Here is an 18,254-nt window from a genome sequence, read left to right on the forward strand (position 1 = left end):
ATCGATACTCTAAAGGTAGTATTGATACTACCATGTGTTTTCCAAATAGCTCAAATTCCAGAATGCAAAAATGTATCGATACCCAAAGGGGTATCGACACTACTTTACACAGTAGTGTCCATACCATGATCATAGTATCAATTCTACTTTACAAGTAGTATCGATTCCATGATCATAGTATCGATACTGGTCAGGCCCAACGGCTAGTAACAATTAGTTTATTTAAATATTATAAAAGAAGTACCGATACTCATTGAAAGAGTATTGATACTCCATGTCCTGAGCAGTTTTATTTTGTAGAAAAATTATCCCTAACGTCTCCAAATCATCTCTAATGGCTATAAATGGCCACAAACACATTCCAACCTATAAAAACAAGTTGAGGACACTTGAAGAAGGGTAACAACACCTATCCAAGAAATCAAACACAAGAGAAGAGCTTTTCACGCTTTATTTCCTTTCTCTTGTAAATAGTTTTTTTGTGAGTTTAAATTTGTAAACACCTACCTTGTAAGGGTTTTTCTTGTTTACATCTTTTTTCTTCTGAAAAAGGGGTTTTGGTTCTATCTTAGTCAATTGAAAAGATAGGGAGTTGTAAAGGTTACTTTGATCCTTGAAAAAAGAAAGAACAAATTAGTGGATTTGTTGAAAAATCATAAGTGAGGAGCTTAGCTAGTAGATGTAGATTTAGTTGAGAAGTCGAACTACTATAAATCATTATGTAAATTTGTAACACCCCCAACCCGTTCCGATTCGGGTGTCACATTAGGGCCACCGGAGTGACCTATCGTAAAATCTCAGAAAAATTAATGTTTTTATTAAAACATGTAAAATCATAAAATCATTTATAAATAAAAAGGTAAAATTTTCCAATATTAAAAAATAAAATAGATTTCCAGACTCAGATATAAAAACAAAATACAACCTATATGCCCCATAATCATATGTACCATACTCTGCAAGCAACGCCGGAAAACTCTCATACTTATGTCGATAGATGCACATGTACGATTCTTTTAACTGGAAAAGGTGAGTAACAGAGTGAGCATTGGAAAGCTCGGTAATACAATACTACCAATTGATGCTACATGACATACATATAAATGGAAAACTATATAATTTCCTTGTTGAATCAGACGTATACCGGTTTTCGGAATAATCTGGGGTTCCACTGGTAGTTCATCGAGTAGAAGCCATGAAGATCTCAATTCATAGTAAGCATTCATAGTTTCACGTTTTCATGAGGTCGAATAGGATGTCTAGTGAGTTCCAATCAAAACTAGTGAAAAGATATAAATCTTTTAAAACCATAGCAGAAACCTCCATCCAAACTACATTATGTTGTTCCCCAGAACTGCGTCCGTAAGGCTTACCCTATGCACCCAGCAAAGGGAGCCAACCTAAGGATATTACTTGGGACCTATGGGCCTACCCAAGGGTATCCTTAGGTCCGCAAGGTTACCCTAAGCACACAACAAATGGAACCAACCTAAGGATATGCCTTGGGGCCTATGGGCCTACCCAAGGGTATCCTTAGGTCCGTAAGGACTTACCAGCTGGATCAGGGCTGTGCCTCCATACTCCAGAATCCTACCCATATAAAAATCCAATAGAAATCAGTTTTAGCCGTAAATCGTAATACCTGGATAGTGATCCAGTAATATGTCATAACCGTGATAATGAAATCAACCGTACGATTGATTTCCCCATGTACACCATAAATAGTTCCATGATTAACCCAAGGGAGTGCCTTGGGGCCTGAAAGCCTACCCAAGGATCACCTTAGGTCCGTAAATATTTACCAGCTTGATCAGAAATATACCTCCAGTCTACCCATATAATATCCCAATAAAACTGTTCGAGTATAACCAGTGAAAACATAAAACCATGGTTCATAAACCCGTAAATTCCATGATTCCATAAATCAGGACCAATTCATATTTTCCAGTGAAAACAGGAAACTCGATAACACATTCCAAGTACCATAATTCATAAACCAGTAAATTCCATGATTCCATACATCATGAACAATTCACAGTTTTCGATGAAAACTGAAATGAGATATCACATACCATTTGCCATGATTCATAAACCAGTAAATCAATACTTTCGTTAAAACTCATTTCAAAACATATAAAACCATCATGTAGTACACGTGGAACACACTAGAGATCCAAATATTTCTTTGAGACACTAGGTAGTTATTAGAATGGATAACATAAAACTGATGTAATTTGATCAGATTCCAGGAACGAGGTTCTATTGAAGGGAATCAATTACTAACTGATCTAATCAGACATTTAAGGTTGATACTTTAGAATCCCACTATGATTCATGTGCACCAGGAAAGTGTTCAGGAACCTTTATACAGAATAATTCTAGATTCAGATTTACTGAGAGTGATTTTATTACCCAAACAATTAGGGGTATTCAGGGGTATACATTGAATTCATAGGATTTCAGCCCAATTGAACCAGATGGGGTATTTAGAATCATTTACATCTAAGTTACCTGCGTGCTCGGATATGACCAGAGAGATTTGAGTTGATAAGGGAGAAACAGAGATTTGTGACATTTACAATCCATATCGATTGATTAGATTATCGAACAACTTAAGCTGAACAACTCCCATAACTGATGTCTGTCGACTGGTCAATTCATTGCCCCAGGGTATTCACTCTTTAATACTAAGAATTCTTATCCATATATCATCTTCAGAATCATCGCTGAATAGATCTTAAGGAAACTAACAAATATTCTGATGGTCTTTATTTTATTTCCACATTGCAACAACATCAGGAATTGTCGACGTAATCAATTTTTGGTTCATAATCCATAAGGACAGTGCATCATGGAAGTTCATTGTTGTTCACAGACTCATCCAAATCACTTACTAAACCTTCAGTCATTAAGGTTTCTTAGTTCTTTTAGTAGTCAAGTCTATCCCAGTTACTTCAGAGTCTTCCCGAGTAATTCAGGCGCTTCTGAGTTTCGGATACATGTTGTACTTCTGTTCAGTTCACTTTGTTCATATAATAAAGTCATTTTGGTATTCGTGGTTTATTTATCTCACAAATATCCACTTCTTAGTACCGAATGCACTCTAAAATTGAGTTGAGCTGAGTACTTCCAGAATTATCATCAATCGAAACTTGAGGAGACGAACAAGCATTCAAGTGGTATCTATGTCATTTACGTAATGATATAGCATTAGGGTTGGTCGTCTTACTTAATATGTGTTCCATAACTTTTAGTGGTAGTACAATATCCATGTTTATTTGGATTCCTTAATTAATCCAAGATATTTACTTATTCTAGGCTATAAGGGTATTTTTGTAATTTTACCTAACTGAAGTATTCTCATAATTTCTCATCCAATGACCTTTGGTATTTAACCTTTAATGAGATAAATTATAATTTATAGATACACGAGCTAATTGCTTTATCACTTAATCACAGAACTTGTAATTTAATTCTAACGGTCTTCCACTATCTTATATTAGTCATCTGAACCATATTCAGTTACCGAATTCGGATCGAGTGTAGGAATTAATTAACTACCCAGATGAGACCAAACATATTCATTCATGCATTTACCAATGCCAACATGTTTCATAAAGCATGAAAAGGTATTAATGTATTACCTCAATTTTCGTGCCATACTAATCGACTATTTAAACTCCATTCGAACGACCTCGATCTTGAAATCAACTTCCAATGATTCCTCAAATACATAACAACATAAATTTCATCAAAAAATGAGCTTAATTGCTAAATACGGATCGAATCGGGTGGTTAATCAGTGAAAAATAGCTTACCGGGTTCGAATTTGGCGAAACAGACCTAAAAAGGGACTCAGGACGTTGAAAAATATCAGGAAAAGTATTCCCAGAAAAATTCAACAGTCGGTCAACGACCGTTCAATGGTCAACTGCTCGGTCAATAGCTCGTCTCGACTCAGCTCAGCTTGGCTCGGCGGTTCAGCTTGGCTCAGACCGGTTCAACCAGTTCAGACCGGTCCAGCCGATCAGCCAGTTCCCCATGCTGCCAGACGAAGCCCATGCATAGGGAAAGGAGCATGTGGCGCGTGCGACAGCTCCGGTCGTCGGTTCGGCATGAAATTTTCCATATTTGTAGATCGACACCTCGGGAGTCTCGTGCAAGTGTTATTTTTTAATGAAACATAACATATTTTAGAATTTTAAACATATGAACCTCTCCAACGGTGGTCGACGAGTGATGATAACGGATCAACAACGACACAACAATTTCAGTCGGGTTTTGAGTGCACAGTGACGGTGAGTCCGATGGTGTAGGAGGTGTAATGAACGGGTAGTCGGACCGACCATAATCGACGAAAAATAAACGACGGTCGAGTTAAAACCGACGAAGCTTCCGGTTGAGTTTTACGACGAACGACGTCGATTCACAATGGGATAGAGGTCGAGTTTTGTTCTCCGTTTAATGGTGAGTCTATTGGTGGTTTCAGATCGACGAACGATGGCTGGATGGTGGAGAATCGAGGCTACAAAGTTGGGCTGACGGAGAAGATAATTTGGGGAAAACTTTTAGGGTTGTTTTACGGGGGATTTACTTTTAGAAACCAAACTTTTAACATTTTTTTGTATACTGACACAAAATGGTCAAATTCGGGTTCAAGTCCCTGAATTTTCCTACACTTCCTAAAATGATCTACCAGCTTTGCGATTTTACACTTTAATCGTCAATTTCTTCCAAAATACCACTTTAATTCAAAACTTTAAAATTTCTAAAATTTAGTCCCTAAATTGGGGTGTGACAAAATTTTCTTATCTTTATACTCCTTACTCCCTAAATCTTAAATTATCAATTCACCCCCTCTTGGCACATTTTCGGTTGTTCAATCGAGCTTCGTCAATCCCAACAATTGGTATCAGAGCTTGACTCTTTAAAAGGTTTAACAACCTTGAGACGATCCTTGAAAAAACTCTACCGATTCTATACGCAACTAAAAAGATGGCTTCGACCTCCGACCACCTTATTTCAATGGAACAAATTATGCCTATTGGAAGAATAGGATGACGCTCTTCATTCAAGCCAACGATCTAGGAGTTTGGAATTCATTCATAAAGGGTTACTCCATTCCAACTGATAAGATGGATGATTGAAATGATAGAGAGAAGAAGAAGTTCCAAATCAATACAAAGGCTATGCACATCATGTTTTGTGCATTAGGCCCGGATGAATATGGAAGAATCTCATCTTATTCAAATGCCAAAGAAATTTGGGACAAGTTCCAAGTCACTTATGAAAGAACCAATAAAGTGAGGGAAACCAAAATCAGTCTTCTCAACCATAGTATCTCATAAAATTTCATTTCTTGTACAAATAGTATCTCAGCAGTAAATCATTCCACAAGTTTTATAACTAAAGCTCTATTAACAGATGCCCCGGGACCTCTGATGTTCTAACCCAATCAAATGATTTTACAGAACTCAAGACACCATACAAGGACTGTGTACTTTGAATCTAGCAAGAATCAAAGCCTCTCCTCCAAACTAGCCAATCTTTCAATCATCTGTCATCACTACAATTTGCTATAACTCATACCATCTTCCCAACTTCCCTGGTATGTTCGGCCTGCCACTATTACCTTTCTCATGTTTATATGCTCTTTTTCACAAATGATGTTGTTTACAAAACCAATATAACTATTATGAGACTTGTTCTCCATTGCTCTTAATGAAGTAACCGACATGAGATTCAGACTAAATATATTTACCAAAGCTTGCAAAGAGTTTCTAAAATATGGAAATAAATGCAAGCAAAGAGACACCATTTATGTACAATTTACTTCAACTAATGATGAATGCGCCATTACCAGAAGACAAAGAAGTATGGATGTGAATGTATCATGCAAACTCAAAAGGTCAGCAGGAAGCTAATACATTAGTTAAGCAAATCACTTCAATATCATAATTAACATTTTTTTATATCAGTAACCAAATCACACATAGGTTAAGCCAACAGCGTCCTTTCGAATAAAACCTGGTTCTAATCCTGCAAAGGGTAATCACAAAGGTTATAAAAAATGATGCGAATGCCAGTATTCATAGTCTAAGCCAGTTTTGACAGCAATGAAGCTAATGTCATATGCAATGATAAAAAACCGGGTACCCAATTACTCGAATTAAGAGTATCGACAAAATAGGGTATCTGATTACCGGTACCCGTAACTTTAGGCCGGAACACGGGCCGACCAATCAAGTACCCGAGGATCCGGGTACCTGAATTTGAACATTCCTACCAACAACCAATTGGTCTAGTAGGATGGCTACTAGATCCTTTAAGCAAGGTCAGGGATTCGAATCCTTGCGATTGCGAATGGAGCAAACTGGGTTGGGAGGGTCTCCCTATCCTCTATAGTACCCGATCCGGATTTGTCGATCAATGGATCGAATATTGGTGGTTATGCTAAAAAAGTAAGCATTACTCTTTCTATTTAAATAATTTATATTTATATTTATATTTATATTTATATTTATATTTATATTTATATATTATATATATTTATATTTATATTTATATTTATTATATTATATTATATTTATATTTATATTATATTTATATTTATATTTATATTTATATTTATATTTATATTTATATTTATATTTATATTTATATTTATATTTATATTTATATTTATATTTATATTTATATTTATATTTATATTTATATTTATATTTATATTTATATTTATATTTATATTTATATTTATATTTATATTTATATTTATATTTATATTTATATTTATATTTATATTTATATTTTATTTATATTTATATTTATATTTATATTTATATTTATATTTATATTTATATTTATATTTATTTTATATTTATATTTATATTTATATTTATATTTATATTTATTTATATTTATATTTATTTATATTTATATTTATATTTATATTATATTTATATTATATTTATATTTATATTTATATTTATTTATATTTATATTTATATTTATATTTATATTTATATTTATATTTATATTTATATTTATATTTATATTTATATTTATATTTATATTTATATTTATATTTATATTTATATTTATATTTATATTTATATTTATATTTATATTTATATTTATATTTATATTTATATTAGGTAAGTTACACCATTCATCACTTAACTATTTTCTCTATCCTACTTTGGTGATTAAAATTTTAAATTTTTTAATTTAATCACTCAACTCTCGAATTGTTCACATACTAATCACTCTACGGTGATATGACTTATTTTATTATTATTTACCTATGACATGACATATTTTATCAATATTTTTTAACATGTAGGATTAAAATAAAAATAAAATCTTAATACAAACCCTAATCTCGAATCATCAAACTTAAACCTTCATCTTTACCTCAATCAACCGCACCCACAAATTCTTGTCTCCGTTGTGTATCTAAGAGAGAAGGTGAATTCCCTTTTATCGTACAATTGACATGTTTCCACTGTCTAAGCACTAAGCTTTTGTTGTTGCCTATTGTTGGTTTGGTTGACACCATCGAGACGTGCACAACATTTAAGTTATGGTGACAGTTTTCGTTGTTATTAGCTCAAACTTTATTTTCAGTGATGTCTTCTCATTCTCGTTCAACCACTTTAGAGCCGCGTCGTTTGAAATTTCCGGTGTTGTTTCGGTTCGATTGTTGTCAATGGATAAGATATGTTTTCTCTCGTTCCTCTTAAAACATTTTTTTTGGTCATGTGTTATTGTCATTAGTTTCTGCATGTGGTGATTTCTGGTTGATAAGCCGATAGAGGAGATTATTGTGGTCATACGTGTTAAGAAAAGAAGCTAAATTTCGAGTATTCATCCATTATTAGAAATAATTTTCGGGTTGCCATTTTAGATATGTGGAAGTCTATCAATGTTCAAGATTCTTATGATTACGGTGCATCACCATTGAGTCCATGTCTTTTAATCGTCGATGAACCAATGTTATGGGGTCATCACCGGCTATTGAATCTATTAACCACTAACCTCCCTTGTCTCCTCTAGGAGAAATTATTTGATGAATTCGACTCACCACGTCATTTTTGGTCGCAACCAATAAGGTCTATCTATCTCAAGGCAACTTTTAAATAACTACTCACTCTTTTTTACATGTAGGAAAGAGGTGAATATTCACCTTGGAGAAAAAAATGATGTAGATGGATCTTATTAGTTGGGACCATGAATGACGTAGTGAGCCGAATCTATCTAATAATTTTTCCGCCTCTAGCCCTTTGTGCTCGAGTCCTTAAGGTAGTGGACGATTTGGGGGTGATACCGCGAGGCAAGATTTTAAGCTTAGGGTCGGTGGGATTAGCGATGGGGTTTGAATTTAAAAATTTTAATTATTTTCTGTTTTTTATTTTAATCATGCATGTAATTAAAATGGATGCTATTATAGGAAATAAAGATAAATGTGTTCTATTTGATACAAAAGGAAAAAAAATATTATTTTAATAATTTAGCTTTAAAATATACATCTAAAAACTTGTTATGTATTGATTTAATAGTTTGTACATTACTTTTGACTTAAAGTAAAAATAAGTTTTCAAACTACGTATTCTTTTTGTTTTAAGTACATGAATTGTTTTTTGGTCAAATTAAGGATTTAAATTTTTTATATTTAATCATTTGAAGTCATATCATTTTCAGTTAAAAATATTTTTCGACCATTATGATATTGACATATCATTTAAAGTAAACAAAGTCATAGTTTAGGGACTTATTTTGATAAAAAAAATAGTATAGGTACTTAAAGTGGTTACATATAATAGTTTAAGGACTTAATTTGATCAAAAACTAGTTTAAGTACTTAAAGCAAAAAAAATGACATAGACTGAGTACCTTTTTTTAATTAAAGCTTTTATATTTCGTTAAATTTGTTATTTATTGGTTTAATTTTAGTGTCTAATTTTTGGATAAAATACAAAAATGGTCCCTCATTTATAAGATACTATTTTGGAACATAATGAATAATCGTGTAATTACCTAGAACTTAATTTGAGTTGAAATAAAAAATAATTGGGTGAACAAATTAAAACAAAATTGATAATTGAAAGTATTAAACATATAGTTACCTCATAAGTTAATAATATCTTTTAAACCTTAATTTTAAAATCCTGAGCAGAGACAAAACTAGAATGCCCTGATAAGAACAAATTTGTCCTACAATCTTTAAAAAAGAATCAAATAAAAAAAATATAGTACACTGATAATCCCTAAAAACCTAAACAAAAAGAATTTTATCAACCATTCCATTACATAACTAACATGCACGCGAATTTTACAAAAAAAAAAAAAAAATGCAAAAGGGATACCTAAGGCCCTCCACTTTTTTTTTTCACTTAATGTGATCATCCAATTTAGAAAAAAAAAATTCAATGTGATTATTTAACCAACATTTTCTGTTGTTGACCGACAGGGCCGTTACTTTTTGCTGACGTGACACGTTAAGCTGGTCAAATCCTTTTCTTATCTCAACATGGCCCTCCAAATCAAGAAAATAACTCAATCTAGCCCTCCTATTTTTTTACTTCTATTTTTGTCACTAAACTTTAAAAGTTTTCAATTTAATCACTCAACTTTTGAATTGCTCCTATTTTAATCATAATGATTTATTTTATTAATATTTATGGATAATGTGACATTTATGTATGATGTGGTATTTTTTCTTTTCAACCAAAGATTTTTTTTTATTTCTTTCATTTCCAGATTCAGTGAAGGATGAGCTACTTGACTAGGTAATGAAAGGGAAAAAAAGAAGTATTTGGTTGAAAAGAAAGAAAAATGAAATTAGAGGATAAAGGAGGAGAGTGGAGATTTGGAAATATATAAATCAAAGAGGTTATTTTTAATTTAATTATAATTTTGAGAATATTTTTTGCTTCAATATATTTTTAAAATTTTAATTTAATTAATATTATTTTAATCACATATTAATAAAATAATATTAATAAATGTTACATCATACATAAATATTAAAAAAATAAATCATGATGATCAAAACATGAGTAATTCAAAAATTGATTGATTAAATTTGAAAACTTTTAAAGTTTAGTGACTAAAATAGAAGGGAGAAGATAGTTGAGTTATGAAGGTATAATTTTATCATTTATAGCAGCATTAAACAAAAATAGGAGGGCCAGATTGAGTTATTTTCTTGAGTTGAAGGGCCAGATTAAGAGAAAAAAAGTCTCTGTCATCACAAAGTAACAGTCCCATCAATTAACGACGAAAAACGTTGGTCAAAAGATCACATTGAATCTTTTTTCTAAATTGGAGGGCCACATTGAATGAAAAAAGTAGAGGGTCACATTATTTTTTTTTTTCAAAAGTGGAGGGCCTTAGGTACCGTTTTACCTAAAAAATTACACACGAAGGAAAATATTTTTATATTTTCTTAATAATAGGTGTTACAAAATTGAAAATTCGACAAAAGTCAGTCTCATCACCAAAAGTCTGCAATTTAAATTGACAATAAGGAATTTGATCAATCGAAATTAATCATAATTTATTAATGAACTTGAATTTTAAAATATAAACAAATTAGATTCAATGGACTATCATATTAAGATGTTTGAATCGATTTATTGAGAAGTTTTACCGTGTGACAACTTAATATACGGTTAAATAAAGACACTATCGGTTTTGTTATTATTTTTTTAATAAAATCGGTAAAATATTACCTAAAATATTATTATTTCTATCTAAAACAATAATGTTTTTTAACATTTCTGGTAAAGTATCCAATAATAACAAAAACGATAGAAAAAATAATGTTTTAGGTAACGTTTTACTTGATATGTTAATAAAACCGGTAAAACGTCCAATAATAACAAAATCGGTAAAAACAATAATGTTTCCGATAATTTTTTATCAACTTTATTAAAAAATTAATAACAAAACCGATAATATATTTTCTTAACTATATATTAAGAACGTCACATGTGAAACTTTTTCCGATTATTTATTTCTGACATAAATAAAATAAGATTTGAGGTAAGACATATTCAAAGCAGTCTGAACATGTTTGTGTGAACATAGTGTGAACATGTTTTATGGTAATTTAGGAAGAGGGGTTCAAAGGAGGATAAATAGTGTGAACGCGGGGGCTACTCTGAGAAGAAGGAGAATAATAAAGAGAATCATGATGCAAAGGAGTTGCACATGTTTGTGTGGAGTTCGAGTGCTTCGCCGGTATCCAAAGCAGGCGGACTTCACGTCTTCGCTGGCTACTCTGAGAAGAAGGATCTCCAAAGAATTCACAGAGAACAAGCAGCAAGAGCGGGGAGTCGAGTCACGAGTATGGTGGTAACAAGCTTAGTTCGCATGACGTCATGGAGCTGAAGAGACGATTCAAAGAGGATGACAACGACAATAAAGATGACGGCGGTGGAGATGACCATGGTCATGGTGACTATTCAGAGGAAGAGAGTAAAGAGAAGGGAAGGGTGGTGGAGAGGGTTACGAGGTGCTCCGGAGGAAGAGGGGGAGGGCTAAGAGAGGGGTGAGGAGGCCGCTGCAGAGAGCGGCCGCGGAGTCGAGGGGCAAGAGAGGGAGAGAAAACGTGTATAATGAGGTGGTGATATTGGGAGGTAGGGGAAGAGCTAGGACTCCATTATTTTGAAGAAGAAGAAGATGAAGACATCCACATGCCAACTCACCTACGTGTTTTTTTTATTTTTTAATTATCAACTTAATCTTTTATTAATGGGTTAATGAAAGTTAACGATGAGATATCTGAACCAGACCGATAACGTAAAAGACCAAACGTACTTGATTAAGTAGATTAGACTTAAAACAAAAGGAACCACTAACATAGTTTACCCTTAATTATTTCATTAATGGGTAAAATTTATTAAAAAAACATTGATAAATTTTGTAAAATATAAAAATTAGGTTATACACGGAATTTCAAGGAATTGCTAACCCTAAAGCATAAACAATCTCAAGTCATTTGACTTCGAAGCAGTAGGCTTCTCATTCAATAATTTGATTTCAATCTTTTTTATCTACCTTCTTCCTGAGTCAAGGTGAGTGCATATTCATTTGAAGAGGGGGGAGGGCGAAGAGGGGTGAGGAGGCCGCCGAAGAGAGCGAAGGCGGAGTCGAGGGGCAAGAGAGGGAGGGAAAACGTGGATAATGAGGTGGTGAGATTGGGAGGTAGTGGAAGGGCTAGGACTCCATTATTTTGATGAAGAAGAAGAACAAGACATCCACATGCAACTCACCCACGTGGTTTTTTTAATTATTTTATTATTTTTTAATTAACAACTCATATTTTTATTAATAGATTAATGGAAGTTAACGGCGAAGGACCTGAACCGGACTGATTGATAACGTAAAAAACCAAATGCACTTAATTAAAAAATTGATAATTAAAGTCGATCAGACCAAAAATAAAAGAGAACACTGACATAATTTACCCTTAATTAATTCATTGACTTGCAAAATTTAATAAAAAAGTATTGATAAATTTTGTAAATATAAAAATTAGGTTATACATGGAATTCCAAGGAATTGCTAACCCTAAAGCATAAACAATTTCAAATTATTGGCTTCGAAGCAGTAGGCTTTACGTTCGATAATTTGCAAGCTTAAACAATCTCAAATCATTTGACTTCGAAGCAGTAGGCTTCTCATTCAATAATTTGCTTTCAATCTTTTTTATCTACCTTCTTCCTGAGTCAAGGTGAGTGCATTTTCAGTTGAAGGTTGTGTGTGCAAACCTACAGCATTTGTATCACCGGAACTTCTTTCTACATAGAAGCCAGGCTCCTTCGGTCGAGGCAGTGACGTCGCGATCTCTTCGTTATCCAACATCCGAACCACGCACGACATCGTCGGTCTGTCCTCTACGTGTTTCTGAACACATAGCAGACCTACCAGAATGCACCTCACCACTTGTTCTTCAACACATGAATCTTCCGAACAACGATCCATTAGTTCCATGGCCTTCTCATCGTTCCACAGCAGCCATGCCTGCAATGAATCGAGTTCTTAATCCGATATCGTAAGGCTAATGACACAACGAAATCATATGACAATGCAAGAAAGGAGACCTACATGTCCCAAGAGATTGTGGTAATGATCCGGATGGTTAAAGCCCCTGTTCCTTTTCCCACTCACAATCTCTAGCAGAAGCACCCCCAAGCTAAACACATCTGATTTAACCGAAAATTTCCCGTCGATCGCGTACTCCGGCGACATATAACCACTGAAACAAATGATCAAGCAAAGTGTAAGCTTTTGAACAAAGTGAAGAAAACAAGCAATCTATTAATTTCATGCAACAACATTAGACTTACTATGTCCCAAATACTCTCTTAGTTTTGGCTTCAACTTGATCACCTCCAAACATTTTGGCTATCCCAAAGTCTGAAATTTTGGGGTTCAACTCATTGTCCAGCAACACATTACTGGTTTTCAAATCCCTGTGAATGATTCTCAATCTCGAATCTTGGTGGAGGTAAAGAAGCCCTCTTGAAATTCCCATTATGATTTCGAAACGTTTCGGCCATGTCAACACATTTCTTCTGGTTTCATCTGCAGAAGTTTTATTTTTCTTTACCATGTACTGACATATCAATAAAGTAGAGATTAGAAGAAAACGAACCGAATATGAAGTAATTCAAGCTTCTGTTAGGCATAAACTCGTAGATAAGCATCCTTTCATCTCTCTTAATGCAGTAGCCCAAAAGCCTAACAAGATTTCTGTGTTGAAGCTTAGATATCATTGCAACTTCGTTCTTGAAATGTTCAACACCTTGCCGGGAATTGCTAGAGAGCCTCTTTACTGCTATTTCTTGTCCCTCAAATAGCTCACCCTGCATGTTATTTTGCAAAGGAATTATGATACAAGTCCCCTTTCATTGAATCATATATATAATCATTGAAGCAGATATTAGCTCTGGCAATTACCTTGTAAACAAGTCCGAAACCGCCTGTTCCTATTTTATTCGAGTCGGAAAAGTTATTGGTTGCTGATGCAATTGTAACAAAATCGAATAACGGCAACTCCAGATCTTCTTTGTTCGAGTGCAGTTCTGAATGTGAAAGAACTGGTATTAGATTCTATAGATCTAAGAGAAATGATAAAGTTTAATTACCTTTTCTTTTGCTCCTATACTTCCAAACAATGAACCAGCATGCCAAAAATAAAGCAAGCAGCCCACCGACCATTGATGTGATCATTATAATCATTATTCTTTTACTTCTCCAACTTGAATTATTTGTCCCTTTACACCAGCAGATCAAGTTAGCCATTATTTTCCTCAAAATGCAGCAGTAAACAAAATGGAATAAGTACAACACAAAATCCACTTACCTACTTCTGAAGCAGGCAACCGGACATAGATATTTTGATCAAATTGTTCTACAATGAACTCTCGGATATCTGTCAGTTCTCCGAACCACATTAAACATCCACTTCCGTTGTAATTCGATCTAGCATATGCTGTACACGAACAATTCTTCAAGCACTCTGCCCGGCAATCCTCGAGGTTCAACCTGTTGTCTAACTTGAAGTCCAACAGGTCTGGCAATTTCACATTCTCAACTTGCAGGAATCCCTCTCTCTTCCGGCAGTCTAATGGGGTGCTCCTCACACATCCACCAGTCCAATTGAGTTCTCGCCACTCGCGTTCCGATCTCGGAATGAACCCTTCCAAGCATTCACAGATTGGCCTCTGCTTAATCTTACAAACTCCATTAGGGCCGCACTGTGCATAATCATCACACTTATCATTCTGCAGTGTAAACATGGTGGTCCATTCACTGGTGTTCTCATACAACACGCGGCGTTCAAGCAAACCAGATTCGTTCACCGTAAATCTCATGATAACAGATTTGTCCACCACTTCATACGAACGGTAAACCTCCTCTGTATTAAAAACAAAAACACATACAGTAAGAGGGCCTTCCTGTGGTGGAAGACCACCAAATCTAATTCCATTCCATGGACCACCTCGAAACCTCTTCTTCATCCCCGCACGAAGAAAAAACTGAGGCAAGCCATTATGCTCAATTCCATAAGTAAAATCTCCAGGTGAGGGATCATTAACACCCTTCCGTGCCCTCAAATATAGATTTACGCCGGTTTTAAAGTTCCTTCCTATCTTCATCCCTGGCAATTGTGTATCCGTTGGAAAATCAAAACTTTCCCACAAATAACTTTCTGTCTCTTCATCGGTATCCTCATCTTTAACAACCAAATTACCCGAATCCAACAATTGAGCAACCGGATTGTTTGCTGATCTAGACGAATTAGCGGACCAGATCATAGTGTTTTGTCCATCAAAGATGAAAAGATAACCAGTGCTGGAAATATTAAGAAACGCGTGTGAATCTATAACTGGATTTTCTCTATTACCAACCCATACAACAGTATCAGGAAGCCTTTTATACCATATTCCCAAGTAATATTTGTTGGAGTTAACAGGTGAAAAGAAGCCTAGCTCGAATATTTGACCAGGAGAAACTAAGGTGCTGCCATTTCTGAGTGATTGAGCTGGAGCTAAGGTATCGGCAGCAGAAGCATAGTATGAGCCTGAAAACAGGCAATACTGAAAGAAGATCAAAGCAAGTATCTTCATTAAGAAAGGAATGAAATATTAACTGAACATGCATGACGTTATATTTATCATCAATTTACCCGCCGGAAACTTGGAAAACAATTTACATTTTCACATGCAAAATCATAACTTACGATTGCTATACAAGGTCAAAGTCAAGAGAATTTGGTAGCAGCCATGGTCTTCATTCTTCAAACAGTAACACTGACCTGGGAACAAAAATACTCATTTTAACTTCCGAACCAACTCATGAGCGTGCTTCACTGGGATAAATTAAAAATTCGATTATAGTCAAAACAAGAAATAACAGGTATTAGTGTCATATAGTTTGATTGTTTGAGTTTAAAATAAAAAGTAACCATATTATACGTAACACATTCAAGTATTTTCAGTCGAACACGTATCAATAAATAAGAACGAAGGATTATTGTAGAGAATGTATCGACAAATGGTATAATTAAGCAATCAAATTACCTAATAGAGGAATTGTGTTCTACGGGAACGTTAATGAATCAAGGGCATACAAATCGTCCTTCCAATTTAAGGGTGAATTGAGAGAGAGCGTGGTGGGAGCGACTAAAGTATCGCTACAAAAAAATGAACCCGAATCGAGTATCAGACTAGCAAATAATATAGCAAGTGATAAGCAGAAATAATAATTGTCGTAATTCATGAAACACATAGAGACCTCTTTAGAGACAGAAATGTCTAAAACACCCTTTAATGTTAAATGACCATAATGGAGCAACTTAATAAACTAACAAATTAATAGACTAATAAACACTTTCATAACGTTCTAGATGGGAAAACAAGTGAGATAACAACTTGTAAGGGGATGACTTCACTTTAGCGTGTCGAACTATGCTATTGTGTAGCTAGGCAACCTTAATTGTCCTAGTGGGACATTGTTAGTGGTGTGTGACCTTTAGACCCCAGTCATGCATATATAGTTGCATCAATATTGTACATAAAATATCTTTAAAGCTTGGCCAAATGCTACGTGAGACCAAGTCAATGCTTCAACGGAGTGGAAATTTACCGATGCTATGTGATACTAAAATTCCTTCATTTTCTAATATCTGAACTAATAATCTTTCATGTGTCACATTTAGAGAATGCATATCGATTACAATAATTGTGGTTAGAGACTCAATAGAGGTGTATTCATGGCGAGGCCCTGCAGAGGATTAAGGGAAACATGAGACTCCTACTTTATTGATAGAACAGTTCAACCTTAAGTAGGTAACACTTGATTATGATCATGCATGTACCTATGGATAGACACCATGTATTCTAGCATGCTCGTGTTTATAAAATTATTAATACTGCTATAGAATAACGATTATATTGATGGTTTTTGTAAGTTCAATGTTCGAATATTTTCCTCCACAGGTTATTAGCTTGAGGAGCTTTAGTGAGCATGTGTATTTATAAAACTTATGTTTTTGGATTATCAAACTTGAGTTTTATTATTTGATTTAAACTATGTGTAACATAACTCTGATTTATAAAATGTTTTGTAGGTGTCAAGTATGTCTATCTTGATATCATTCAATATGTTTATATATGAAAATGAACAAATTTTAAATATTAATTGTTGTCTCGACATTCCAATGTTACACTTTAGGCCCAATGAAATTTAGGGTATTACAAATTTAAAATTAAAAAGATGCATCCAATAATCAATTTTGATGAAACGAAGAAAATAATAATAAATGATAATTTTGAAGAAATAGTAAATAGGGTAAACTATACATTTAATGCTTCAACTATTCTTTTTGTTCCACTTTGACTACTCAGTTATCTTTTATTTCACAATCATGATTAATATTTAATTTTAATTTCATTTTGGTCACCATCGTTAAAAAATTAACAATGATGCCAACATGTCATTATAAAATAGTACTATATAATTAAGAAATAAAAAAATAACACTAAAACTAAACATAGATATAATTTTGAAAAAAATTAGTTGAATGAACAAATCAAAACAAAAGTGATGATTGAGAGTAATAACATATAGTTTTGCCCTAGTAAATATAATCTCAAATGTTTTGATTTCTTAATGTGTTAATAATCTTTGAACTCCGTTTAAAAGTTAATCTTAAAATCCTGAGCTGAGACAAATCTAGAAGGCTAAGAACAAATTTGTCCTACAATCTTTTAAAAGATTCGAATAAAAATTACACTACTAACCCCTAAAAAACAAAAACGTTTGCAGCTAATAGGGAGGATTGAATGATAATTACAGAAATTTCTAGAATAAGTGTTTTTTTTAATAATCTTGGTATATACAAGGCAATATCTTTTCGAAGATAAATCTCAATCTTTCAACATTGAACGCTCACATCCTTGGCATTTATGGTGCTCGAATCCGAATCTTCAGAAATAAAAACAATTCTTTTATCACAAATGTCACTTGGTTCGTGCTATAGAATAAGTGTTTTTTTAATAATCTAGGGTAAGTACAAGATAATATATGTTAGAAGATAACTCTCAACCTTTCAACATTAAACGCTCACACCCTTGTCATTTATAGTGCTCGAACACGGATTTTAAGAAACAACAACAATTCTTTTATGAGGTAGATCACTTAGAGTCGTGCTCTAGAATAAGTGTTGAATCAACCATTCC

At 33.7% G+C, this 18,254-nt stretch overlaps 1 protein-coding gene across 1 annotated transcript; it reads right to left on the reverse strand.

Annotated features, from left to right (window-relative positions):
- Positions 1-12,611: 12,611 nt before the first annotated feature.
- On the reverse strand, positions 12,612-15,677 carry LOC120143352 (G-type lectin S-receptor-like serine/threonine-protein kinase At4g27290). The gene is made up of 6 exons (XM_039157696.1): positions 14,375-15,677; positions 13,969-14,093; positions 13,664-13,874; positions 13,356-13,593; positions 13,114-13,264; positions 12,612-13,029 (listed from the first exon to the last, which is right to left on the reverse strand). Exons 1-6 carry the CDS (start codon positions 15,639-15,641, stop codon positions 12,715-12,717), a joined length of 2,307 nt encoding a protein of 768 aa, XP_039013627.1. The 5' UTR covers positions 15,642-15,677; the 3' UTR covers positions 12,612-12,714.
- Between the last annotated feature and the right edge of the window lie 2,577 nt (positions 15,678-18,254).

The sequence above is a fragment of the Hibiscus syriacus genome, unplaced genomic scaffold (genome assembly GCF_006381635.1).
Source record: "Hibiscus syriacus cultivar Baekdansim isolate YM2019G1 unplaced genomic scaffold, ASM638163v2 tig00110847_pilon, whole genome shotgun sequence".
Lineage (NCBI taxonomy): Eukaryota > Viridiplantae > Streptophyta > Magnoliopsida > Malvales > Malvaceae > Hibiscus > Hibiscus syriacus.

What these genes read in the sequence shown, in the direction of transcription:
- LOC120143352 (XM_039157696.1), bottom strand. Translation starts at nt 15,641, where the DNA reads ATGAAGATACTTGCTTTGATCTTCTTTCAGTATTGCCTGTTTTCAGGC. An exon ending in GTTGCCTGCTTCAGAAGTAG is followed by an intron (nt 14,094 to 14,374) that starts GTAAGTGGATTT and finishes TTTCACATTCAG; the next exon opens with AACTGCACTCGAACAAAGAA. An exon ending in ACCACAATCTCTTGGGACAT is followed by an intron (nt 13,030 to 13,113) that starts GTAGGTCTCCTT and finishes GATTCATTGCAG; the next exon opens with GCATGGCTGCTGTGGAACGA.